At 42.8% G+C, this 27,037-nt stretch overlaps 4 protein-coding genes across 5 annotated transcripts in view; 2 read left to right on the forward strand and 2 right to left on the reverse strand.

The window, feature by feature from the left end:
• The first annotated feature begins 6,812 nt into the window (after window positions 1-6,812).
• The window catches only part of LOC127590232 (G-protein coupled receptor family C group 5 member C-like), a 140,807-nt gene continuing 120,582 nt past the window's right edge, over window positions 6,813-27,037 (forward strand). Inside the window, exons 1-3 of one of the 2 annotated variants that reach the window (XM_052049740.1) lie at window positions 6,813-7,791; window positions 9,094-9,197; window positions 9,282-9,427. In XM_052049740.1, the coding sequence (XP_051905700.1) occupies window positions 6,813-7,791; window positions 9,094-9,197; window positions 9,282-9,386 (1,188 nt within the window). In that variant the 3' untranslated portion in view covers window positions 9,387-9,427. Of the gene's footprint in view, window positions 7,792-9,093; window positions 9,198-9,281; window positions 9,428-27,037 lie in introns of those variants that run through there. The other variant, XM_052049741.1, reaches the window with a different exon arrangement.
• ccdc137 (coiled-coil domain containing 137) lies at window positions 12,873-15,971 on the reverse strand. Its single transcript, XM_052049792.1, has 6 exons — window positions 15,789-15,971; window positions 15,432-15,574; window positions 15,118-15,343; window positions 14,685-14,767; window positions 14,076-14,155; window positions 12,873-13,982 (listed from the first exon to the last, which is right to left on the reverse strand). Exons 1-6 carry the CDS (start codon window positions 15,854-15,856, stop codon window positions 13,791-13,793), a joined length of 792 nt encoding a protein of 263 aa, XP_051905752.1. The 5' UTR covers window positions 15,857-15,971; the 3' UTR covers window positions 12,873-13,790.
• LOC127590242 (tetraspanin-10) lies at window positions 16,885-20,175 on the reverse strand. The gene is made up of 3 exons (XM_052049751.1): window positions 19,921-20,175; window positions 18,834-19,402; window positions 16,885-17,657 (listed from the first exon to the last, which is right to left on the reverse strand). The coding sequence occupies exons 1-3, from the start codon at window positions 20,080-20,082 to the stop codon at window positions 17,351-17,353; spliced, it is 1,038 nt and encodes a 345-aa protein (XP_051905711.1). The 5' UTR covers window positions 20,083-20,175; the 3' UTR covers window positions 16,885-17,350.
• si:dkey-282h22.5 (uncharacterized protein LOC107988040 homolog) lies at window positions 22,020-23,610 on the forward strand (the record flags this gene model as incomplete). The annotated part of the gene is made up of 2 exons (XM_052049814.1): window positions 22,020-22,156; window positions 22,751-23,610. Coding segments are annotated over 2 exons (366 nt in total), but the record flags the coding sequence as incomplete, so codon positions are not given.

Here is a 27,037-nt window from a genome sequence, read left to right on the forward strand (position 1 = left end):
ATATTTAGGGTTTTAAAATGTGGCATCCCCAGTTGGAGACAGACCATGCAGCATCAATTTTGATAGAAGTCGGTTGTGGTAATTAAATAAAACCTTGATAGAGGAAAGGTGGAAAGTGTGGAAAAAAAGAAAAGAAAAGAAAGGAAAAGAAAATAAAAATTCAAGAGCAAGACCCCAAACAAAGCCGCCATAATGAATAACCTAACTGTTTCCCAGAGGAGAGCTCGAGTGGCCTTAATGAAGACAACTGCAACAAGACTGGACTACGGAGTCTGTATGGAAATTACACTATAAATGGGCTCAGGAGATTTTCAAGGCTATCATGAATATGTATCAAAACGAATAGGGTTCCATCCCATTTAGGTTTTAAAGAGGCAGCTTTCCGTGACTTCATAATGCTGTGAAAATTGGTGTTCTGTTATATATCCTCCCCATTTAGCCAAAATTAGGTGTATTTTTTCACTCTTCACGAATCTTAAAATACATTCTAAATTTCATTTTAATGCATGTTAACTAGGGCGGCCCGGTAGTCCAGTGGTTAGCACATCGGCTTCACAGTGCAGAGGTACCGGGTTCGATTCCAGCTCCGGCCTCCCTGTGTGGAGTTTGCATGTTCTCCCCGGGCCTGCGTGGGTTTTCTCCGGGTGCTCCGGTTTCCTCCCACATTCCAAAAATATGCATGCCAGGCTGATTGAACACTCTAAATCGTCCCTAGGTGTGAGTGTGAGTGCGAATGGTTGTTCGTTTCTGTGTGCCCTGTGATTGGCTGGCAACCGATTCAGGGTGTCCCCCGCCTACTGCCCGGAGACGGCTGGGATAGGCTCCAGCACCCCCCGCGACCCTAGTGAGGATCAAGCGGTACGGAAGATGAATGAATGCATGTTAACTGCAGTTAGAGAGAGATACAGAGATAGACACACAGACAGAGAGACAGACAGCAAGACAGACAGAGAAAGAAAGACAGAAAGAATGTTGGGTAGCAAGCTAGCCAGCGAGGTAGCAAGCTCGCTAACTAGATGGAGAGATAGCAAGCTAGCTAGTTTGAAGCCATTTCTCAACATCAAGAACGCAGAGTACGATCTTGTAAACTGGGAAAGTATAGTCTTCCAAATAGCACACTTCTTTCGGACGGTAGTGTCTTTGTAATTGCAATGGTTGTGTACTTGTGAGCTACATTTCCTCCAGCTGTGACGTACTTCCTTGTCATGATAAAGGGTAGCCATTTCTCAATATCAAGAATGCAAAGTACAGTCTCGTGAGTTCGCCAGGTATGGTCTTCCTACAAACGTAGGAGTCTCTTCATAAATTGGAACGGAAAGACTCGCTTTAGTGTTAGTATCATATACCGACTGCTGTCAGGCTGATGAATAAAAAATAACAATCATAATAATAATAATAATAATTAAATGATGTGAAGGAAAATTGTAAATAGTACTGCGATTTATCCATTTGTGTTCATATTGTATTTAATTGAAAGATGTTTGTTGTTTTTTTCCTCTTTCTCCTTTCTTCTTTCTACATACATTCTCGCTGCTGGAGGCTGTAAATTTCCCCAGTGGGGGACGAATAAAGGATATCTTATCTTATCTTATCTTATCTTATCTTATCTTATCTATTTGATATTAATTGGAAGTTACTGTGTGTTATTTTGTTGTCTGACTGCGATGTTGCATGCCTGTGGGAATGGTATGTCCTTCATTAAGGTCACATTGCTTTGTCCTCGGTGATGGGATCCTATGAAGAATCTACGAACAGAACCATCATGTAAAATAAAAGTGGTGGAGGCACGGGGGGGCTAACTTGGCAACTGCTGGATTCCTGTATCGACTATTGAGGGATCGATGCACCACAGGAGGCTCCATCATGCAGTCTAAACAGGACTTTTAGTGCAGGCAAAATGCCAGCTAGCTTCAGACAAAAAGGTGTCCCGGATGACCTTAATCCTGCAGTGGGCCTGGAGGGCATGTGCCCCCTCCCCCCTAACCCCAACCAAACCAGGACTGCAAAACAATACTCACATGCGCTTTTCATTTCATACACACAATGAAATAAATATGGTATATAAAATACAATTGTCAATCACAGTTAATTTAAGATTAAGATTAAGATTAAGAAAACCTTTATTAGTCTCGCAATGGAGAAATTCCAGATTCACAGCAGCAAAGTTATGAAAGGAAGAAGTAGAACAACAAAAAAATAGGAGCTGCTGGAAAGGCAGCCACTCTCGCGGCGCCATTTTGAAGTCAAAATAACAAAAATAACACAAGACAACACATAGGACAGAGACAGTCGTGCAATCTTCACCACTTTTCTGCATACACTTTGTTGTCTGAAGCAGTTATAGATGAAAGAGGAGAGGATCAAAGTGTCCTTTCACCAGTGGATCAGAGACATCATGCTGAAAAATGTGCACACGTGTGCTACAAGCAAAGTTTTGAAAGCAAACACGAAGCTGTAGCGTCCATTGACGAAAAGAGATTAGTTCACTTCTCCTGTCCCACATAATCCGCTTCAAACTCCAAGCCGCGACTCCCAGCTCCAAATCCGCATCGGCACTCCGCGCCAACGCTCCTTTCTTCTCATCGTCGGCTCCTCAAGACCTCCATCCATCCAGCCGCAGACCGTTCAACAGCACCGATCTCTCCGCTGAACAAAGCGGGGCTGTGAAAAATGCTGCCCATTACAGGCGCAAGACACAAGCGCCCTGGGACTGTCCAGCAACGACAGTCAAATGGCGCCGACATTCCTCCAGTCAAAAACAGTGCTGGTATACCCATGCTGCCGAGAAGGCGCAACCACCAAGCACAGAGTCTCCTCCTTGATGAATGTCGTGGCCAAAAAATGCTGAAAAAGGTCCACATCAAGTCCACACGACGTAACAACAAACACAAAGTGACAAAAGAAACACAAGAACAACAAAAAAAGCAAGGCTCATGAGAGCACTTGCTGACGGCTGCCTACTCGGGCGCCATCTTGACTTAGGTCAATATTATAAGTAGACAACAAATGTCTTTGTCAAAACCCTCTAATTCAAAACCTTAGTCTAATACAAACATGTTTTTTTTCCAATTTCATGTTGAAATGTCACTTGATTGAAGCGAACTGTCTGTCTCCAAGCATACTGTTCATAATATGTTAAAATACTTTGACCCGAGATGCTTGACAGGACAGTGTCTCAAAATCAGTAAGATATATTAAAATATATATCGTCATTGTCTATGACTGGTCTAGTTTGCAAAACTTTAAAATGTATTCTTTACCTTAAGTTAAATATTATTATCTGGTGTTTTTGCATGTGATTTGCATGTATGTGTAACATACAGCACAGATGAAATTTCTTCCATGCTTTTTGTTGGGAAAGTGATGACATTTTGCTCTATTACTATGAATAAAAATGTGGAAAATGAATTGTATTTATTATGTTTTAATGCATTTAATTCAATATAAATTGTAATTAAGACCGACACCAAGTTAATTTAAAATGATGTCACTGTGAGGGCCAGCAATTTTCAGTTCTTTTGACAACAAATGAAAATGCCTCGTGTCTTTTCTGCAACAGGATTGTCTCTGATGAAAGATTCTCTCTGTTTGGTTTTCTCCTCTTCCATCTAGAACCACTTCAAATAAAAGAGGGTACGTAGGAAGAGTTGTTCCAATCGTATTATTGTCTTTCTTTTATGTTGTGTTTTGCTATGGTTGATCTGCTACGATGGTTATTTTATGTTAATTTTTGTGTGCTGTAGAGATAAAGATGGATTGTATTTTATTGCATGTGTGTGTGTTTGTGGGGTTGGGAGGGGGAGGGGGAGGGGGGATTAAAATACAGTTATTAGTAGTGGTTGAGTGGCCTGCCTTTCAACAGATCAATCAAAAAGATCCCCATTTGGTTACATCATCCCATTCAGTCATGTGAACTATGAGATATTTGTCCATCAGGTGGCGCTCTGAATTAGGTGAACTGCGCAGCACTCTCTCCTTCTAAAGGATGAGTTATTAGTTTCACGCACGCACGCACCCACACACACACACATATACATATATATACAATACATGCTGATTTATATATATATATATATATATATATATATATATATATATATATATGTGCACTGTGAATGGGTTCGATCCCGGCTCCGGCTTTCCTATGTGGAGTTTGCATAATTTTCCCCGGGCCTGCATGGGTTCCTCCCGCATTCTAAAAACATGCATGGCAGGCTGAACCATCATGGCAGGCTGATTGAACACTCTAAATTGTTCCTAGATGTGAGTCTGAGCATGAATGGTTGTCTCTGTGTGCCCTGCGATTGGTTGGCAACCAGTTCAGGGTTAGAAAAAAATCCAACTTTGGTTGTGTTTTTTGTTTTGTTTTTTAAATTAATGTAACTTAGCTGAGTTCCAAAATAGGAATGGTACAGGAGTGGGAGTCAGTCTGAACAGGAGCAGGATGGGATGGGAGTCATTTTAACCAGGATGGGGCTGGATTCTTTATTTATTGTTTACTATGGTGCAGGACTGTGGTGGGACAGGATTGTTTTTTTCTGTGGGAGTGGGCTTGGTGAAAATCCACTCCTATGTCACATATACACAGTACACACACGCCACATATTTACCCACAAGCTGTCAGTGTACAGCTTGTAGAAGTGCACATTTACTGTTCCCCTCAAGACTCTCTGAACTCTAAACTGCTGGCAACAAAGGTGACTACACCGTGAAGTGAAACTGTCCAAATTGTGCCCAAAGTGTCAATAATTCAGTTCTGTATGTGTGTGTATGTATTGTCAAAATAGATTTTGTACCTTCTCTGAACACCAATACGAGTGATTAGGTTGCATACCTGATGAATGTGCATCAGCTGATAACCAAAAAAGGACCTCTCATCACAAAAGTGAGCTAATCAGGCTAATAATAAAAGGCCATTAATCAGCTTCGGTCTGTGCGTTACAACAATGCGTTCTGACCCGGTTGCACAGGGCAAATTTGAGTGGAAACGAGCCGTTCAAGAGCAGGTGAGTGGCCTCTTTGTTTGGCCCTGGAACAAATAAGCAGGCCGACTCCTAATCTCGCAGAATATGCAAAGCTGCAAGCAACAAAGGAGAGGTCGGACGCTTAACAAGAGGGTGGCAGTGGCGTGGTGGCGCTAAAGTGCGGCCCATTCGGACGGCTCCAATTGACAGAACGCGACCTGCTTGGGACCAGCAGCGGGTCGCTGACACAATGGCGCGCTAGCCGCTGAGACGGAGGAGTGGGCGCATTGGGAGACTGCTGGACGATTCCACCGGGAGAGTGAGTCAGTGAGCAGGAAATTGGTCGGATTATCTGCTCTAACAACACAGGATTGATCATAAGAAGAATCCAGACACTTGTTGGAGCTGCACAGGTAGGACGCCAAAAGCTCATGTTATTTATGCATAATATGCTTTTAAAAAGAGAATATTCATTGGCTTTCAGTGTTACAAATGGATACAAACTCATCAATTGAAAATGTTGATTTTTACTTTTAGTTTGAAATCAACAGTAAAAATAAATCACATCAAATATGTAATATTTTGCACTTGCTTGAGTTTATGACAGATTTCTCAAAGCAAATTTCTCATGGACTTGGAGTTAAAATCCTCAAAAACAGTCATTCTCAGACCGTGCATGAGTAAATGCATGACGGTCTGTTTAGTGTCATAAAAGCTGACAGTTTTGCCTTCACAATGTCACAATTTGACATTTAGAAGAACGAAAAAAACGAAAGCGATTGATTGGCACAGATGAAAAAAATCTCCCTTTTGTGGCGGCAGAAATGCACCCTTCAACACCCACCGGCTATGTTTTAGTTCATCACTAACCAATTTAACACAGTGTTTAACTCATAAATGTAGTCAACATTTGGATGAAAAACCAAAAACCAAAGACAATCAAAATAATAATTCAATCACGATGATTAATACCACTACCGTGTAGCAATTCTAGAAAGGGATGGTCAATATCACTTTTTTTCCGATGCCTACCAAAACATTCACTCTTAGCACTCGTCAAACAGAGTACCGAGACCTCGAGGGCCTTTGCCATCTTCATTTTAACACAATGACAAAATATTATGAGCAAAACCTCTTTATGACACAAATGATGATTGTTTAGCTGTTGTGTCAAACTGCCACATTATCTGCCGAGGAGGACTTACTCGTTGTCCGATTTTCTTTGCCTTAAGCATCGGTGGCTGTATTGGCAGACTCCACAGAGAGCCAAAACCTCAAAACAAGAATGTATATAGGTACGATACCGATATAGTACAGTCAAACCTCGGTTTTTGAACGTCTCTGTTCTCGACTAAATCGGTTTTGGACCAAAAATTTATAGTATTTTATGCCTCGGATTACGACCGAAAATCTATTCTCGACCAAACTGAGCGCATTTGAATACGCCACTCGACTCCTCTCGTCTTGCTTACACAAATTCGGTTTCGGTTATCGAACAAATCGATTTTTGAACAGCCTTTTGGAACGGATTGTGGTCGAAAACCGAGGTATGACTGTACTTAGTATCGCTACTCACCCCGCCCTAGTAGAAAGCATCAATACTATACAAAGGTGGAAGATGACAGGAGCATCTGAGGCAGTTCAGAACCAAATATTTACCAATTAACACGACTCACCAGAGTCTGAGTGTTAGATATATTCATGTGTGCAGATCGCAACAAATGTTTTCGCTAGTTAACGTTAGCTATGACAAACCCTGACCACCCTGCCCCCCCTCCCCCCCAAACCCGGTGGTGTTTTGCGTAAGTGACTATTTTGTGTTTGCAGCATCTTACCTTCAAGATAACGATGGCATTGACAGGCCCGCCCAGAGGATGCGGGACCAGCATCGGCTCCATATACTACAACCTGTGTGACCTGGCGGCCGCATGGGGGGTGGTGGTGGAGGCCGTCGCCGCCGGCGGCGTGCTGACCTCCTTCGTGCTGTTTGTCATCCTCATGGCCTGCCTGCCCTTGGTGACGGACAAGGAGAGAAAAGGCACGGTGGCCCTGCAGGCCGGCGTTCTCATTTCCACCCTGGGACTCTTTGGGCTAGCCTTCGCCTTCGTGGTGGGCCGTGACTCCACCAGCTGCGTGGCACGGAGGTTCCTCTTTGGCGTCCTGTTCTCGGGGTGCCTGGCCTGCCTGGTGATGCACGGGCTCTGGCTCGTCTTGCTGCGGAGGCGTGGCTGGGGCCCCGGGAGCTGGATGCTGTGCCTGGGGGCGCTCGGGCTCATGTTAGTGGAGGTCATCATCAACACCGAGTGGCTCCTCATCACCGTGGTCCGGAACCCCCCAAGCGGTACGGACGCTTCCGAGCTGTCCTGCGACTTTGCCAACCAGGACTTTGTCATGGCGCTGATCTACGTGATGGTTCTGCTACTCGCCGCCGTTCTGATGTCCGTGCCCTCGCTGACGCACAGGCACAAGCAGTGGCGCCGAGACGCGGCTTTCATCCTGGTCTCCGGCCTCTTCACCGTGGCCATCTGGATGGCTTGGATCACCATGTACGTCGGCGGGAACCGAGCGCTGGGAGACGCGAGCTGGGACGATCCCACCCTGGCTGTAGCCGTGGTGGCCAATGCGTGGGTGTTCCTACTCCTGTACGCCATCCCGGAGATTTGCTTACTGACACAGCGGGATCCGGACCTGGAGCCCCCCCATGATGGCGACCACATCTACCCTTCCAGGAGCTTGGTGTTCGACAACATTCACAAGGAGCCGGAGCCACACCGCCAGACTGTGTACATGGAAAATAAAGCCTTCACAATGGAGGAACCTCCAACAGGTAACAGGAGCCATATTCTACCTTTTGCTACATAGCCCTCAATCCGCAGTTAATTACCATTTATTTTACCATTTTAAGTTTCTGATGGATGGATCAGTTTACAGTCAATTTTCCAGTATATTGCATCCCTACTTGGGGCCATTGGTTTTCTACTCGACAATATTTGGGCAATGTGAACATGGACTGCCTTGTGGGAAAAAAATCATTTCGCTGTTAGTTTTACCACAATACCAATTGCTTGCTTCACAACCAATTATTCTGTGGTCCCTATTTTCGTGCGCGGCAGGTGCCATAGGAATCTGCTCACTCATCGAAGTACAGTGAAACTCCTCTACAATGAAATAATGTTTGCAGCAATACATTTTTTCACAACAGGGGACTTTTCACGATAGCAAATTTATCTCAGATGTAAACACACACACACACACATAAACGTGTGTGTAATCTTTATTTTTATTCCAATCGTGCATAAGTATGAGCATACACTTATTTGACACTTCATATAGGCAACGTAGAAAGAAAAAAAAGGGAAAGAAATTGTGAAATTTACAATCAGCATTCACTTTCACTTACATCAATTTCTTGCATAATATATTTTACTGTTCTTCCTCCAGCTTTAATTTTTATTACTTTTATCCTGCCTTGAAGTATAATTTTTTTTCCTTTTCTGCACTCTTTGGTCTGCAAAGATCTTTTAGCCATTCTAGCAATGCAACGTTTGTGCTGCGTCTGAAACGAACAATAATAAATACTTCCTGTCCTACTGCACATGTGTAAGCCACTGTGATGTTTGCTGTTGCCATTTCCGAGCTAAGCAGTAGGAGTTGCTGTAGGCTGAGGATGGATTAGACTTTTGCGGAAGGCTTGTTTTCGTTGTAGTGAATCTCGTTACGAGGCAAGGGCAGAGAAAAAGATTTTGTATTACACAACAGGGAGATTTTTCATTGTAGGGGTAGCAGAAAAACGGGAATGGTTTGAATGCATGAAGATTTTCTCACACGAGAGGGTATTTTCGCCCATGTAGTTTTCGTTGTAGAGGAGTTTCGCTGTAGATTAAACTTCTACAAATGGACCGAAGTGGGAAAATAGAATGTGTGATGTGGCTCAAGTCAGGTTTCAAGTCGGTTGTATGGCACAGCAGAGGTTGGAGTCTATGGCAACTGGCATAGATTAGGTTGGGGAGCGTTAAACTCTGCTCCGCCATTGATAAATCGAGTTTGACTTGACTGTCGAGACACTTTAGAGTCTTCAATGTTGCGTTTGTTTTGAAAGCATTTTCTTTCTGCCGTCGTTCATCATCAGTGCCATCAAAGCCTGTGTCACCATACGGTGCTTATAACGGTCAACTGCGAAGCTGTGTGTACCAGCCCACTGAAATCGCCCTGATCGCAAAAGGTCTGACCAAGGTGAGCAATTAATGTTTGGAAAATATCCAAATAAAGCCCCCGTATTTTGTCCTTCAATAAAGCGCGATTGTGCTTTCTCACAAGATGGACCAGGACACGATGATGCGCCGCGCTTCGGCCTCTTCTTTGAACGCTGGCGGAAGCAGCAGAAGCTCCCTGGATCACTCGTTGGGCTCTTTGGCCTCTTAGCAACCATATCTGACGCACGCAGTTCACAGAAGCCTGCCCGCATTTGGCCATTTTGGCATGATGATAATCTGCTCTTTGGTTCTGTGTTTTTTGTTTACATAAAACCCCAAAATTGAAACTTTTTTTTTTGCACCTGGACATACTGTATTATTCACAGATCTGGTTTATTACAGTCATGGGGTTATAATTTTACAGTTGTTTTTTTTTTTCTTGGTATGAAATTTATTTTTTGTGAGGAAAGAGGTCTTTGTTTGAAGGATTACCGTGTTAGTCTCATTTTGAAACGCCATTTTATCCTGTAGTGCCTTGAAATAAAATAAGTAATATCCTCATAAAGCTGTGTGAGAATTGCTGGCCAGAGATCCATCCATCCATCCATTATCCGAACCGCTTGATCCTCACTAGGGTCGCGTGGGGTGCTGGAGCCTATCGCAGCCGTCTTCGGGCAGTTGGCGGGGGACACCCTGAATCAGTTGCCAGTCAATCGCAGGGCGCACAGAGACGAACAACCATCCACACCCACACTCACACCTAGGGACAATTTAGAGCGTCCAATCAACCTGCCATGCATGTTTTTCGAAGGTGGGAGGAAACCGGAGCACCCGGAGAAAACCCACTCAGGCCCGGGGAGAACATGCAAACTCCACACAGGGAGGCCGGAGCTGGAATCGAACCTCTGCACTGTGAAGCCGACGTGCTAACCACTGGACTACCGGGCCACCCGCCAGAGATACAGCTTATTGCAAACCTGCACATTACAGTGAAATCAGAAATTCTGCCTATAGAAACAAAGATAGATGTTCAGTTTGTCTGAATGAAGCGTTGTGTTACTCGACGGTGATTCTACAAAACAGTGCCTGCATTGGCTCAGATTGCAGCCAGTTCAGGTGCACCTAATGTCATGGCAAGTGTGTTTTGGCAGTTGCCAGTGGCAAAGCCACGTGAGGCGTGAAGTGATCTGCCATTTGCATGTGTCGGCTTGATAAGCCTTGCAGCGGACCTTCCACTGGGAGTGGAAACGACCCATGCGGGCAATAAATCCATGTAATCTCGGCCACTAATGGGACGGGTGGCGGGTGCGTTATTGTTTTTTTGTTGTTGTTGTTATTGCAAAACAATGTGCTATTATAAGGACATTGCGATTTGGTGGAATGGAGCGAGACGTTTGTTACACAACAAGCTGAGTGGGTTGCAAGTACCCCACACATGCACGCACACCCACACACACAAAAAGAGCATAGAAAGAAAATAAAATTTTGCAGCGACAATAAAACGATTTCAACTCATTGAAGCAGCAGATCATAAAATACACCCGGTGTCACAAAACAGGCAATCAAATGAATGCAAATTTGTGCATCCAACAACTCAATGCAGCTGTGTTTACCTTTTTTGCTTTTGACAATCCCATCGCAGCGCATTCCCAAGAGGGCATACAAGCAAATAAAACATTTATTCTGGCCTCTGAGGGTCTCTTTAAGATAAAATTTATGATTCACTAACATTACTGTTCATTGAAAGTCACGAAGAGTATCTACAAATCAACCAGTCTTCCAAAATGCTTATATCTTATATTTTGTATATTTATATTGCATTCTGTACTGTGTACAGTTCTTTTTTTTTAATTATTATTTTTTGCATGCAAATACTTGTTTTTCTACTTTTTTACTTCTTCCCTCCGAACTTTGCTGCTGTACATGGCAAATTTCTCCATTGTGAGACAATAAAGGTTTTCTTATCTTATCGTTCAAGCGGAACATAGAGTATATCCTCAGCGGGAATATATAAATTCTTGTACCGTCATAAAACATTTTAAACCACAGTAATTTTAGTCATACTTCATAAATAATATTGTGCCTGCGAGTATTGTCATATCCAATTGTGTTGACATTTCCCCTGCTTAAAGGCTACATCTTACTTAGTCACTTAGTGGTGAAGGTCCGCAAGCGTGTGCCGCACCTAACGAATGCTTTTTCATCAGGGTTCGTTCAAGGTTGCAAATTTTTACGTCGAAAAGAAAACCTCTTTGCAACCATTGAAACTGTTTGGGAATGTCTGGAGAACGCCTTTGCTACATAGAACCTTCACCGCTCAGTAAGATATGAGCTTCAAGGGTTAAGACACTATTGTTGTTTGTTAGCTTGTCTATGCTTTGCATCGTTGCTAGCCTTGTTCGTTAAGATGAACGGACTGTAACTTCTTTTGTTTTGTAATTATTTTAACAGTAAATTTCATCTCCAAGTGCGATTAAACAGTGTTGAAGTTTTTGTGGGGGAAATATTTGTTTACTATCTGCCAAACTGCTGCTTGTTGTTAAGTGAGTTGAATTCACTGCCATGGTACAAGCACTGGATCTCAAATTCTCTAATTGAAAGTAAAAAATAAGAAAGTGAAATAATCAATGCAAAACCTATGTCAGGCTTTCTAGCTTTTAATGCTACAATTCCATCCATCCATCCATTTTCCGATCCGATTTTCCTCAAAAAGGTCGCGGGGGGTGCTGGAGCCGTCTTAGGACAGTAGGCGCGGGACACCCTAAACTGGTTGCCAGACAATCGCAGGGCACAGAGACGAACAACCATTCGCGTTCACACTCAAATCTCTAGACAATTTAGAGCGTTTAATCAGCCTGCCTTGCATGTATTTTGGAATGTGGGAGAAAAACGGCATACTCGGAGAAAACCCACACAGGCATGGGGAGAACATGCAAACTCCACACAGGAAGGCCGGAGCCAGGATCGAACGCACGACCTCTGCACTGTGAGGTCAACGCGCTAACCACTAGACTTCCGGGCCGCCTGCTCCAGTTCCAAAGATGCGTATTAAAAAAAAAAGCCGCTCGAAGAGGAAATGTATCCAAATGGACGCAAACAAAAGCACTGTTTGATGCCATCGGTTAGCCTAAGCCCGCTCCCGAGCACTCGAGCTGTCACGTGCACATGCACGGCCACGTGCGCGACACCACATTCACGACCTCAGCAGATGCGACACTTGAGCCCTCACAAACAGCTGCGCTTCCTTGTTACCGCGGCGACGGCAGGCGGATAAACACAAGCAGCCACTTGAAGGCTTTGCTGGTCAAAGCTGATCAAACAGCGCGGGGCAGACAGCGCGGCGCTCATTACTATTATGATGCTGGTGTACGCCATATTTGACAAAGTACAATCTGGCTGCTGTTTGTTGACTTTGTGGCACAGGTCAGCGATGACAACAAAGGCCTTGCTCATTGCTGGATTGAGGGTTAACATTCAAATGAATTACATATGCAAATAGCCTTGCCGCCTGCTAATAAGTGCTTCACTTTTCAACATGGATGTGATTGATTCTCATCTGGCAGCTTCCACATGTTTTTATGAATGTATTATTAAATACATTAAACAGGCAGTTAGGGGCCTTTCTTTTGTGGTCATTGTGGTCTTACTAGGACAGCCAAGCATTTTGGGGAGGGGGGGGAAACACACACAAAAAAAAACATGAAAAACTGATTTTCCTTATGAATAGCTATGAATTTCGACTTGTTGCAATCACTTTGCTCTTTTTTCTAACACTGCATCATTAAAATGTATTTTTCAAATATTTTTTTTGGTTGTTACATTCATTTGTTACGGTATAATTTTATTATCATGAATAAAAATCAACATTTTAGTATTTTACTCTTTATATTGTAAATAAATAGCTAATTAAAAGTAAATTGCAGATTGTAAAATGACAAATATTTCAATATTGAAAAAAAGGTGTCGCCAGTTTGAGTCTGGAATACCGGTCAGTTGCTTTTCTTTATTTTCTATTGAAATTGGAAATCTCGGAAGTCAAGCCGCATTAAAGTGCGTTTCGCTGTTTTCTTACCAAACGTGTTTGTTGATTTTGATCTGGTAAAACACAAAGAGACATCAGCTCACAAGAATGATATGAGCAGCAAAAAATACTTTCCTCTTGACATTATAAAAACAGTTTGATATTATCCCGCTTAGATAGCATGGCACCACAGTCCTGCAAATAAATGCAATGGATTTGTTTTCTGAAACACTGCCCTCAAGTGGCCGATCAGTAGTACTGTATTACCACTGCACAGCGTCCGGTTTCTCTTGAGTTCCGTTCCAACATTTCTAGGCCAGAATTGTCAAACTTGACGAGAATTACGACGTACCTTGTCGTATGAGAATGTATTCCTACATAGACTACTTCATCGCACGCCATTCGTAACCTCATACGTTGATACCATTGTAAACTGAGGACTGACTGCCTGCGAACAACAAATAAATGCAAATACAAGATAACAGCATTTAAACGTCTCCGCTCAGCCTTAGGTTGCGAATGTGTTGTCCTTGCCGGGCTTCAGCCACATCACATTTAACTGCAAAATTCCCACAGTCACTTGAGGAAAAATAATCTTGTAGCGGTGCCCCATCACTGGGGAACCTTGCGCCTCACAGTCCTGGCCTCTTCCTGTTGCTGCTGTCTCTGTTTCTTCAGCTGCCGATAAGCCAGCACGGCCCGCTGCCGCTCCTCCTCCATGATCCTCTGCCTGGCCATGGACGGCTTGGTGGTGGGCGCCGGTGCATGGCCGAGAAGCGAGTTGAGGAGAAGCTCCTTAGTGGCCTACGGGTCAAACAGGTAACAGATGAGAGAAAAATGTTGCATTATGACTTGGTCGCATGACATGCCAATGTACATTGGAGGCTTTCGTTTTACCTGAGGCTTGATGGGTGCTTTCTTGGGTTTGCTGGTTAGTGAAGGTGGTTCCATTGAAACCTCGCCAAAGGGAATGTCATCTTGTAAGACAAAAACATTGTTTTACTGGCTTAGTTCTGTCTAGGTAATGAATTAAAGGAGGCAACATTTTCTGCCAAAACACAAAAGGATGAAAAATATGTACAGTATATACGTATATCATTGCGAGCATCGACTTGAAATCACTCAATTTTGGAGTTGATGTGACCATGACTACTGGTCGTGGAGCTCGGGCACTGCAATGAAGTGAAAGGTTACTTTCCTTTCAAATGTGAAGAAAAGGCATTAGTTTCATGATTTGGACTTCACTATTCCTTACAGATCTCCTTGCGAAATTGCCGAGACACGTCTTAAGGTGAAACTCGAATGTATCCGTGTCATTGATTTCAATAAAGAAAGAAATTGAATGTGAATTGATTTTCGATCACCATTATGAAATGTAAAATCATTGGCCGTTGGATGGGCACTCCAGAGAGCCAACTATTTGTATTTCAGTTTTTAAAAAGGCAGTGTTCCTTAGATTGTCCGCAGACTAAATTACCGTCGAGCTGCATTGCTGAATAACATTACCTTGGAACATTTCCTTTTCCAACTGGTCCTCACGTCGTTCCAACTTTTTCTGCTGTTTCTTTTGCGACTTCTGCTTGTTGTACCTGCGGCAACCAATGACATGCAACAAACACAAAAGGTTGAAGTGCCACGAATCCATTCTGGCCGGCCAAAAACACATTTTGTTACACTCGCTCCTTGCAAGTGTATTCACTTTGTATTTGTTTGATCTGCGTGTTTGCATCAGTGACTTGGGTTATCCTTGTTTTATGTTGTCTTGAGAGGGAAGAAATTTCATCTGTGCTGTATGTTGCATATACAGCACATTTGACAAAGTTGTACTTGACTTGACCACATGCAAGGTCAGTACAGTGCATTCTGTGGCCCTTTGTTTTTTTTTTCACTTCACTCGAGCATATTATAAATCAAGGTGCCACTGTAAAAATCTGCTTACTCTTTCTTTTTTTCTGTCTTTCTCTGGTCTGGGGGGTTCTCTTGTTTGTCTTCATCCAGCTCGGGTTTCCTCTCCACCTGGTTGTTGGTGAGGAATAAGACCTGCTTGGACTCCATCTCCATGCGCCGTTTGTACTGTGACTCGCTTTCCCGTTGTCCTCGCTTGAAATGTGGGACAGCTATATCGCTGACATTGGACTTCTCTGGTTGTCTATGAAAGTGGATGGCTAAGGGGGAATAACGTACAGAAATGATGCATGATTTCTTATCACAAGTTTGCAGGTTTTTTATGAGTAATGCTTTATATTTGCTCACCGTTTCTTAATTTGATTTCCTTCAAAGAGCCACTTTGTTCCATCCTCTCCTTGCTCTTAATGATCTCTTGCAGCCTGAAGGGGATGTGCTCAAGGTGGTCGTCTTTTTTGTCGGCTTTACCATCTCGTTTCTGCTTCTTCGCACTAACATGTAGAAAGATTTGCTTTTATTCGAACACGATCTGTAATAAATATCATACTCGCTGTCTTTAAACAGCTAAAGATGCTCGTCTAAATCTTTATGACTTTCACACCAAATTAAACAAAAATTACCGTCTGTGGTAAATGTGTAACTAGCTATGGCATACTAGCCGCTAAGCTAACAGCTGCCTTCAACCTAACGTAGCGTTTACATTACCTCGGTTGCTGTCCAATTTTGTCAACTATCTCCCCAGAGTCGTTCTTACGCTTCTTATTCTTCCCCATGTCGACTCACGTCGTTATTTCAGCATATGTGAAATGAACACAACTAATGTTCTCACGTGGGGCCCCAACTTCCGTAGCGTCAACCCTTTGAACTATGACGTCAGAAGAGTGTGGCAGTCGGAATTATTGTTTTCTTTTTCTTGAACTTCTCGTCATGTCGTAACAGGTAATTACTTAGAAGAGTATATTTTTTAATGTACACAAAAAGAATCATGACTTTTCCCCGAGACAAGAAGAAACCGAAATGACGTTCCTCCGCTCGTCACTCGATGGCGAAGTACTGTACTTAGAAAATCTGTAAAAGCAAACGCGGTCATAAGTGTACACTGTACAGTTTTGTGGGAGCAATAAGACCGTTTTTCGTTGAATTTCATCTGAGCGCTATCGTCTAATGTACAGACTGAAAAAAAATGATATGCAACTACTTTTTTGTCGCGGAAAACCTTTTATTTTCCTTTTAACTGGAACATACACAAATATCTCACTTAAGTGATGAAGAATACAAACCTCAATTGTTCGAAATGAAAGCCAATGCAGATTGTCATAAAGTGAACAGTCTCAAACAAACACTAGGCGGAACAAACCAAGTCTACTCGACAAATCATTTGCAGATAACCATACCAAGGTAATTTAATAATGACTGGATTTTATGGACCAAACCATTTTCAAATCCAAAATAAAATGTAAAGAAAAGTTAAGCACATTATTATAAGATGAAAATAAGATTCAGCACTGTTATGCTGTTGTGTGTGTCCAGTATGTGAAAGGTAACCTGCATAGTTTTAATCTGGACGATCGATTAGCCATAGCAAATACCTCGTAACTGAATACAAATGCAACCTATGAGGAGGAGACTGACGTGTCTATGTTAGCTGTAGAAAAAAGTCATGAGAAGGACAGCGTTATGTCCTAACAGCGAATTTCTCCATTGTGAGACAAATAAAGGTTTTCTTATCTTCTTATCTTAATCCAGTGGGTGCATACGTATGTGAGGTGTACACATCGTACACCATTAAATAAATGACCCCATGTAGTGTGTGAGAGTTAGGGGGGGATCACATTATACAGTAATACAAAATACCCTCACAAGCACTGAGGAAATATGCACCCAGAATCTCAGAACTGTGAGGCCAACTGCAGTATTTGTCCACACCATTATATTGCATGTCAGAAAATGCTAACACAGTAGTTTTGATTGGTATCTGAGGCTTGCTTCCATTTGGGAGAAAATAAAATGGTGGCCCTTTGCCCGGGTAGCTGCCAAGTGATAGTTAAAGTAATAAGGGGGCCACAAACTGAGCAGATTTCTTCTCGACATATTTTCAGAAAGAGGCAGGTCACGCCCCCCCACAAAATACTTGGTTGTGTAATTTCACACTTGATGGGTGAGCAGACATTTTAAAGACACACATATGTGTGTAGTACATGCAATAAAAGTCACTTTTGCATATTATCCCCATGAAATATCACCAAAAAGTTACAATTGACATGTGGCTACGCGTTGACTTTATGCCAATGGATCCTCTGTTGGAGTCGTGTGGTGACAAACACAGTCACGACCTGGACTCCCAGTAGGACCAGCGCCACGGTCCCAATCAATCCCTGGTGCTGCTCCAACCACCGCAAGATGTTCCCCAGGCACCCTCCCAAGAAGATAACACTCTGTGCGCTGAACTCATCCAGCGCTTGGGCGTCCAGGCCGCACTGAGAGTTCCACATTGTGCCGTTCTCCAGTGGGTCAACGCAACACGTGGCCGGAACGCCACAGGCCAGAACTCCTGGAGCTGAGCAGTTGTAGTATCTGCGGGGTAAAAATTTGGGAAATTAATTATTTTGTGACACATGCAATAATAATAATAATAATACATTTTATTTATAAGCGCTTTTCAAGACACCCAAGGACACTTTACAATAACAATGTTGGTGATGTTAAATTATGACATTTAATTTGAACATACTCATTACACTTGTCGACTTGACCAGTCAATGCTCTAAAAGCCTGCCCTGCTCAACTGTCAACTGTCAATCAAAGACCACGACCAGGAAACACCAATGCAACTTTATCGAGCATCTTTCTTACACCTACACATAACTACATGGCTGGAATACACCCCATCGTGTCTTTAAAGGACTTTTCCATGCCGCAACAATAAGGCAATCTGAAGCAGCCACGCTATGTGAATGCCATCCACACACATGCTGGCTGTCACGTTGAGCTAAACGTCATTAAATTAAATAGAAAAACCTCTCCACCATCACTCTTCCGCCTTTCTCTAGGTGATGTCAGTGCACTCACGGCCAACAACGAGGCACTCTAAAGAGGGCACGCCGACAACCCGAAATAAAGACTAGCTAACTGCATGATAAAGTGCCAGATAATCACTGATGCAAATGAAAGCGCTCAAGGGAGTGATGGAGCTGTTTTAGCATGAAAAAAAGTCAGGATTCCCAAACTGATTAAAACAATGCCTCTAGAATGAAGCACGGCAATAATACAGTAAACCCCCAAGCATCACAGGCTCCATGTTTACGGTTCCGCTATTAGAGTTAATAACTCTACGTTGGTCTTAATGTTTTTTGTATCGGGGGTAATTCTATTTTCAGCCACCGGATGACAGCGCTCTTAATTCGAGGTGTTAATTTAAAAGAACAACATAGGAAGTCATTTATACAATACAATACAATACATGCTGATTTATATAGCGCTTTCACAACAGCGGCAGCTGTAACAAAGCGCTTAACAAAACAGTTAACATAAAGTAAAATAATAAACACAACACATAACATAAAACACGGACAGTTGTGCAGTCCTAGCCACTTTTCCGTCACACAACATAATTGAGTTTTTGTTGAAAATTATGGAACGTCATCTGCTGTAATTGTGCTTTTTACTTCTGCAGAAAGTTATATATTTTTCGACAAATTTCTGCATTCACTTCACAGTCTTGAAAGTTCAAATCCACCAAAGCCAACTCACATGTTGACCTCCCAGTCGCGGTACGTATCTGCCCCACAGCACTGCAGATTGGACTGGATCTCATCTGTGATGAACCTCAAATCCAGGTCGTCCTGGTAGCGAGCCATGGCAGCCAACATGGCTGACCGTAGGACGTTCCCGACCTCTTGTTGCACACTGTACACCACGATGATGGCCAAAACCTGCGCTGTGATGATCACCAGAAGCATTCCGGAGAACAACTTTAACAAGAAGGTGTTTTCCCGCAAGGCGCCCACGCAGCCTGTCAGGCAGAGAAGTGCCAGCAGGAGGCCCAGAGTCCCTAGCAGCAGCATCGGGTCGGTGCCCATGCTTCCAATTTTCTCCTGGGTGAAGGACTCTTTGCTGATGAGGCCCCACAGCCCCACAGTGAGAAGAAGCAGACCCAGGACGGAGAACATTAGGTTGCTAAGAACCAGGAGGTACTTGAGGAAATAGTCGATAAAAGAATAACCGTGGTTGGGGTGGATATCTTTGAATCTGGGCTCGCGTTCACCACTTGTGACCACTCGGTGATGACCACTCGTGCTTCCGTGGGGTCCCGCATCCTCCTTAGTCAAGAGAAAACACAAGAGAATATCATATACATTTATACATATTGGTGTTAAAAAAACTATCTATCTATCTATCTATCTATCTATCTATCTATCTATCTATCTATCTATCTATCTATCTATCTATCTATCTATCTATCTATCTATCTATCTAAACACATGCGGATCAGAGAATGGATGGATGGAAATGCACACATTTTAGCTTAATTCAAACAAACAATGCAAAACATTGATGGACTAATAACTATCATACAGTAGGTCGTGGTGTCATAAGCCTTTGAACAATGAATATGTGAACAGACACGTTAGAGCAATACACGCACAAATAATAACAATACTCAGGCGTATATTCTTTATCCTCTGTGAAGAAGAACACATATGACTGCACGTTACTGATGAGTTATGCCCCCCTGTGACTTTAATTATTGGTCAGTATGTACAATACTGACCAAAACAAAGAAAGTTCCTGAAAGTGGAGTTACAAAACACAATGAGACAGCAGTGTGACCTTTTACCTTTGTTATGAGCGGGCTGGACTCATTCGGTGTGTCTTCCGTCCTTGTCCAGGGCCAAGGGACTCTTGTCACCAAATATCTCCTGATGCTGTCCATCCCTGGGAGACAATCCTCCGTGTGCGCTCTTTCAACCGGTCCAATAAAATGAGGCGAGACATACATGGAGTGGTTTGCAGTGGAGCATGTGAGCCCAGGCGCAGTCACCGTGCTGCGTTGGCCGTGGGGGGCTGTCAGGCGTGCACATTTTTTTCATCATGTGAGAGTCACAGTGAGAGGATTAGACAGTACACACAGTGTGTGTGTGTGTGTGTGCACACATGCATTACGTCACAAAAGGAACAAGAGACTGAGGAAAAATTTTGGTCTCTTCAAGTTGATTGACCATTTTGTACATAATTAATAATTTACTGAGTTAATAACAACAATCAAATTATATTGCGCAAATATGATGAAGTTAATATACGATAACAGTGATTTTAAAAATATGTTTTTCATAAATTTAAAAATAGTTTTTAAAATATTAGAATAAAAAATTGTAATTTGAAATCTGTTTGCAATTATTATATTACAACTACAGTATAAATCAAATTTAAAAATCATATGCAACATCCTCCTTTACAGCAGTGAGATGCTTATTTTACACTGTTGGGAGACATTGTATATGTTACTGCAGTTCAAACATTAATTTACAGTTTCAAATTTTATGAGGGCCACTTTGAGCCTGGAAGGAAATTGGGTGCGGCCTTGAGATATGACTTTGTATCTCAAAACATTCATATGTCAAATCATATTTTGCTATTGAAATGAATGGAAAAGCAATTAATTGGTTGCAAGTCCACTGCTCTTCCCCCCAAAAACCCCAACAAAATGTGTTTTTATGACCCGACGTTGTGACCTGCTGTCATCTTCTGGTAGGAGCCTGAAACACATCAATTTCTCACATATTTTCTTGTATCTAAAGGCAAACAAACAAAAAATCAGCTCAGTGATAGTTTGTATGCCTATTTCTATAAATTTATAATTCAAGGCTCTCTATTTTCAAGGCTCCATCGCACTTTATTCAAGGATTTGCCAGTCCAGTTCCCAGACCTTAACCCAAAAGAACTTGTTGGTTGACGTTAAAAAAAAAAAAAATTCTGAGTTCATTCTGTAGAATGTAATTTCAGGCTGGATGAGCAGTCGATAGACTCCATGCAATACAGATGTCAAGCATTTCTCAAAAACAGTACATTACTTTTAATAATTCACCTGAATGTTTCCACAACTCAAAATGTTTTTGTTTAGAAAGACGGCAAAATGCACATCCTCGCTGGAGAGATTCACTCTTCTATCAAGCAAATAGACAAAACAAACAATACATTTTTAAATTATTACATAATCAGATTGAAAGTCACGTGATTTTGTTGCCCAGATGTGTGACCAAAACGACTTCAAGCAAGCTGTAAGACTGCTCTGGCTGGACCTTTACTGCTATTTTGCAGCCCACTCTGATGAAAACATGAATGTGATTAAAATTTAAAACACACACACACAGCAGATGACCTGGAAGATGCAATTTTAGCCTGCCACGATAGTTTTTGTGCAACATGTGTTGACTCTGCAGAGGGAGTGGTTTTTGGGCGCCAAATACGATCAAGTGCGAGATCGAGGTGGCATTCACGTTGTTGTTTTTGTTGCCGTGTCCCGAGCAGAGCAAAACGGTAAGAGGAGAAACTTTAGCAGTTGATTGCAAATGTAATGATCATGTTGTTGAATCAGGAAAGTCATACGTGTGTCAGCAGGTGCCTCGACACAGTTCGGAATTGAATTTTATTTGAATTTTGCATGTTTTTGCTTTGAATTTCCTAGACTCTGTAAAGCAGGCTTTGCCTTGTGCATGAATGGTGCTGTAGAAGGAAACTTGGGACAAGAGGGGACAATGCACATTCGAGGGGCTCTTCTCCTCCTCTGCATGATCCAAGTGGTTCGGTCGCAGAAATGGAAACAGGAAACGCAACATTGGTACCCAAAAGGTCAAAAATAAACACTTTTGGGTTGGTTTCTACTTTGTACAAACAATTGCATATAACGCATTGTGTGTGTGTGTGTGGGGGGGGGGGGTTAATATAGAACGGGAAGATGGCAAGGCTTGCAGCAACTTGACCCAAATACTGGACAACTGGAAATTTGCCATTTTAACTCGCATGAAGGAGCTGCTCATCAATGACCACGCGTCCGTCCTTCCCGAATACAGTCGGTGAGTCAGTCAATTAGCTCTCGCTCTCTCTCCCTCTCTCTCTCTACCCCTCTCTCTCATATAGCCATCCAACAATGTATCCATCCAATCTTTCTGTTATTCAGTTTTGTTTTTCTACCAGTCTTACAATCTATCTTCATCTTTCCATCACTTTCTCTCTCTCTCTCTCTCTCTCTCTCTCTCTCTCTCTCTCTTCAGTCTTACTATCATCTCTCTTTTGTCTATGTAAATGAAATTACATTTTTAAAAAACTATGAAAAAAATACATATGATATCAACTGTAATTTCTTCTTCTTCCTCTTATTGTTATTTCGGCAGAGCCGCACAGAATTAGATAACAGCAGATGCCTGATCACATGTGGTCATGGCAAGCTGCTTCTACTTTGTGGTGAGCTCATAGTAAAAACGTCTCCGAAGGAAAACTGGAAACCGATCAAAGTGGCAATGACTAATGTGTTTATGTAATCTGGCAAAAACATTCCAACCACCTGTGGCAAGTTACTTGTTTTTTTGAGTGGGAATCCACATTTTACGGAAAGGGAATAGTTGTGACCGGCCACTGATCCATCCCCGTGTTCATGCCCACCCATGTAGGATCGCTCCTCTGTCAGAGGCTCTGGGGGAGCTCCACAGACAGTTCAACGCCCTCAAGAATGATCTGGCGAGCCTCACCACAAAGTTAGATGGCGTAGAGGCGTTCGTGGAAGGCATCAAGGACGGCAGTTTCACACAGAGGGCTCGGCCCGGCGCCGGTTTGACGTTGGCCCAGATGAGGTCGTTCCACCCAAGCAGAGTAAGAAGAAGGGGGCCACACAGACCCTAGTGTCATTTTCTTCCCTTCTTCGTTGCAATCAATACATACATACTATTCCAATTCAGTTAATTGTCCTGCTACTTCTTGTGTGCTTGCCTTGGCTACAGGGCCAATATAAACATAAATTAATAACAGTCATCATTACTCTGTGACTGAGTAAGCTGCAATAAAATCGTTTTTTTCTTTGCAAAGGATAAAGAATATATGCCTGTGAGTGTAATGATGGTCAGCAGACGAGGTTCAAGTTTTATGCGACTTTTTAATAACAATGTGGCAGAGCAGTAAAACATGCTCATTCTTACAGTCACTTCCTGGAACTCCCCCTTATAGGCGGGACATGCCAATCAACTGGAGTATTACATATCACAGTACAAACTTTCATAAAGCACTACTCATGTAATAATAGCCCATTATATGACAGTGAGTATTGTAATGTTGTCTTTCACATGTGGCACACAACTGTTAGTGCTTGGATGAGGGTTTGTCCACCATGATGCTATATGTTTTACCATGGCACTTTCCAAAATGTGAGCTTGTGAGGCATTCCTCAAGCAAAGTTGCACAATTGTTCAAATAAACAGGAGTTTATACGTTAAAATATTTCTTGGAGACTGCGACTATTAAATGGTCTATATTCTGATTCTGCATTATGATTTTTTTTATTTCTTGTACACAAATCTTGGAGTACAGTTAGTTGCTCATGCACCCACAAAGTGTGCAATCAAGTGATGAGGTAAATATTTAGTTTTCAGCACATTTCTAAAAACGCATCTCACAGACATGTGTTGAGGAATGGGAGCTGTCAATTTGCTCTTGGCCCTTCCTTGGTTACAGATTCTTTTATCTCTCTATAAGGTGGAAGAAGACCCAACACCACGTAGTCTTTTCTTCAGTTTATCGCAACGCAACACGAATCGATTCGGGCTCCTGTGAGTCTCAGATTTCATCAGGAAGCCCCGAAGAAACACATTCATGAGATTATATAGAGACAATATGATAATGAGAGGCGGGGAGGTACGCCTCCCATGCAAATCCCGAAACAAAGAAAGTAACATGTCATCTGACCCGGTGTGGCCGGAGGAAGCCAGGAGCGGTGAGGTGAGACCAGACCACCACTACCCCCCATTTGGTGCGATGGCAGGAACAAAGATACCGGAGATAACAGCTCCTCTAAAACATGTCCCGCGGAGGGGGGCCCCAGAAGTGGTGGGGGTCGAGGGCACTAAAGTTGATTGTAATAACATTGAGCAGGAAATACCTTCAACCGCATTTGTACATTGTTTCTTTCAGTGTCTGAACAAACACAACCAACAGGAAGGAACAACACCATAACCAAGTAAAAAGCAGAAATAAGGAAGATCAAGCAAAGTTCGATTTTGATATGATGACAAAGTATAGACCACTGCTGCTGGTCACAGATCTTGAGATTAGGGTTCCTCTTTGAGGGCACTTGAGAGCCTTCAGGGACTTTTATGAGGAAGTGGAGGCAATAAAAACCCTTGGGGGGCTGTTAATTAACCAAAGGGAGATGGGCTCTAAACTTCAAAGTACATCCTTTTTAACTACTTCAGCAGATGTTCAGGAGAGAGACTAGTGTCAATAGTTCTCATACCAAGATGAAATTCAACAATGTTCTACTACTACTTCTAGCGGAATAATTCCTTAACAATCCCTCTCTTGATCACAATTAATATTGTGATCACAAAACTTCGGTGTCAAACTCCGTCGTCAAAGCGGAACAACCAATTCTGTCTTGTGCAAAGCACTTCAGCGAAGCCTGCCACCAGTGCCCACATTAGTAGAAAAATAGAGACCAAAATAACCAGTATAATCAGGAAGATATGTTATTAGTTCTGGGCCCCCTGAGAACTTTGTCTTGGTATCACGTCCAGTCGTCCTTCCGAATGTCACTTTGAAGTTGGAGACGCTTCTTGGGGCTGACGCATTCCTTCTCGGTAGACAGCGTGATGGGTCCTTTCTGTCACTCTGCGTGGTCCCATTCATCTCGGCTGGTGCCCCTTCCGCTGTAGGACCCCCAGATACACATGCTCGGGATACGTCTGTGGTCTCGGGGTGGTCACCCAGGAGTCTCGTCCGCTCCTGAAAATAGGAGACGAGAACACTCAATGACTCCTTGTCTGATTCATGGGGAATCGTTTGTTGAAGAGCCCCCGGGTCCATGGATTGCCATGGAGCGGGGAACTCCTGGTCACGTCCCATCCTAAAAGGTGTGAGACCCGTGGTGGACTTAACGGTGGACCTCATGGTGAAAGCGCAAGTGGTAGCGCCTCATCCCAATCCGATTTCTCTCAGGTCATCACCATCTGAGTTTTTGATATAAGCCTCTGATACGTTGGTTCGAGCTTACCTTGAATTGCAGATAAAAACCCCATGCCTCCCGAATTGGAGTCTTCAATTTAGTTGCCAACAGGACTGGACGTCCATCAATTTCATGCCGATACAAACCAGTCTCATCCCTGGCCACCCGGTTAGTTCTTCTCCTCCGGGATACCCTCTCTTGGTCTGAAATAAGGTTGTTAGTTTGGAAAACATACAATTTCCCATTTTTGATTCCACTTCCATCACTAAAGATCAAGTCGTCTTCTACTGTCTCTTTAGTCATCTAGTCTGCTTTGTCATTTTTTTCATTTTGTCTTTTACGTGGGAAAGTCCTTCTAATATGTGCCCTGCATTTAATAACTACTTCTTTTGGTTTTAGCAGAGCCTCTCTAAGTTTTTTGTTTCTTTGTTTCTTCTTCACTATGTTGAATCGATGTTCCTGTGGCAGTTTTTTAAATTTTTATTGTAAACATTTGTCTCATGCTGCCGCATATCTGATGCACGCTGAATGTTTTTGTTCAATTGGGTCCAATTGCCTGCTGACGTATGTCAAAATTCATCAAAATTAGTCTTTTACTTCCCTGTTGTTCACGTTCCTGCCATTCACGTTCCCCTCTCTTTTCTGAAAAAGAACTACAGAAACAGAACCTTCTTTTTCAGAAACATCTAAGTAAATCAGCTAGACCAGGCTGCACAAGAGAAACCGGCATCGCTGTACCTTCTGATGTGTTCAGTCTCCCCAAAAATATAAAGGCAGTGCGCATTGTAATTTTCACATGCGATAGTTTGAAACCGCAAAAAGCCAAACGTCAAAGGAGCCACCTTGCGGCTTCCAAACAGCAAATCTTAGATGATGCATCGATAAGATCATCACCATGCCGAATATGTACAACGCCATCCGTAGGTCGGAAAGAGTAGATTAGGTGTTTAAGCACTTGAATAAAAATTCCAGAAGACAAAATCGAATACGTGGGGCAACCGAGTGTAGTAAAATTTAACTCTAAGGTGAGAGAATGAGAAAATTCCCTATACGATTCTGAAAGTGGTATATGGAAAAAAACTTAGCTAAATCGATTACAAAAAGGTGTATGAATGAGAATTTTTGGATATTTGAGTAGACGGCAAAAAAGTATGAGCGGCGCGGCCATGTCAGGCCTAGATACCAGTCAATGAGATGAGATCCTCTGACAGGTCCACTCTGGCTGCCACACCCTTCAGGACCTACAATAATTGAGGAGGAGGGAACATTAAATAAATTGCCTTGTGTTTCACCCAACCAGGCCATGCGATAAATTTCAATCTCTAGATTGTCAAAAGCATTGTGCAGTGGGAAGGACCGATCAGCGGATGGTAAGGTCATATGGAGGAAGTCTAAGGAGACCAAAGCCGATACTGTTGGAAGACAGAGTTCAGTGGTGGGTCATCGGCTGACTTTAGCAATAGTCAGTCTTGTATCAGCCTGCATTGGGAGCGAGCGTAGTCCAGCATGTTCAAGTTCATGACAGTCTTTCAGTGAGGCCAGCAGTGATCCCTATTGTTGGGGATTCGGGTACCCATGGAGCAGATGGGCATTGTCCATTTGGAGGTGCCGTATCCTGTCATTGTTGTTGGTTTTGCGGAGGAGGAGTCAGAGCTTGTTGATCATAGCCTGATTGATGAACAGGTGGGTGCCGGCGGTGCGGGCATTTCCTTGTCCAATGATTCACATCACCACAAATGAAACAGCC

The sequence above is a fragment of the Hippocampus zosterae genome, chromosome 17 (genome assembly GCF_025434085.1).
Source record: "Hippocampus zosterae strain Florida chromosome 17, ASM2543408v3, whole genome shotgun sequence".
Taxonomy (NCBI): Eukaryota; Metazoa; Chordata; class Actinopteri; order Syngnathiformes; family Syngnathidae; genus Hippocampus; species Hippocampus zosterae.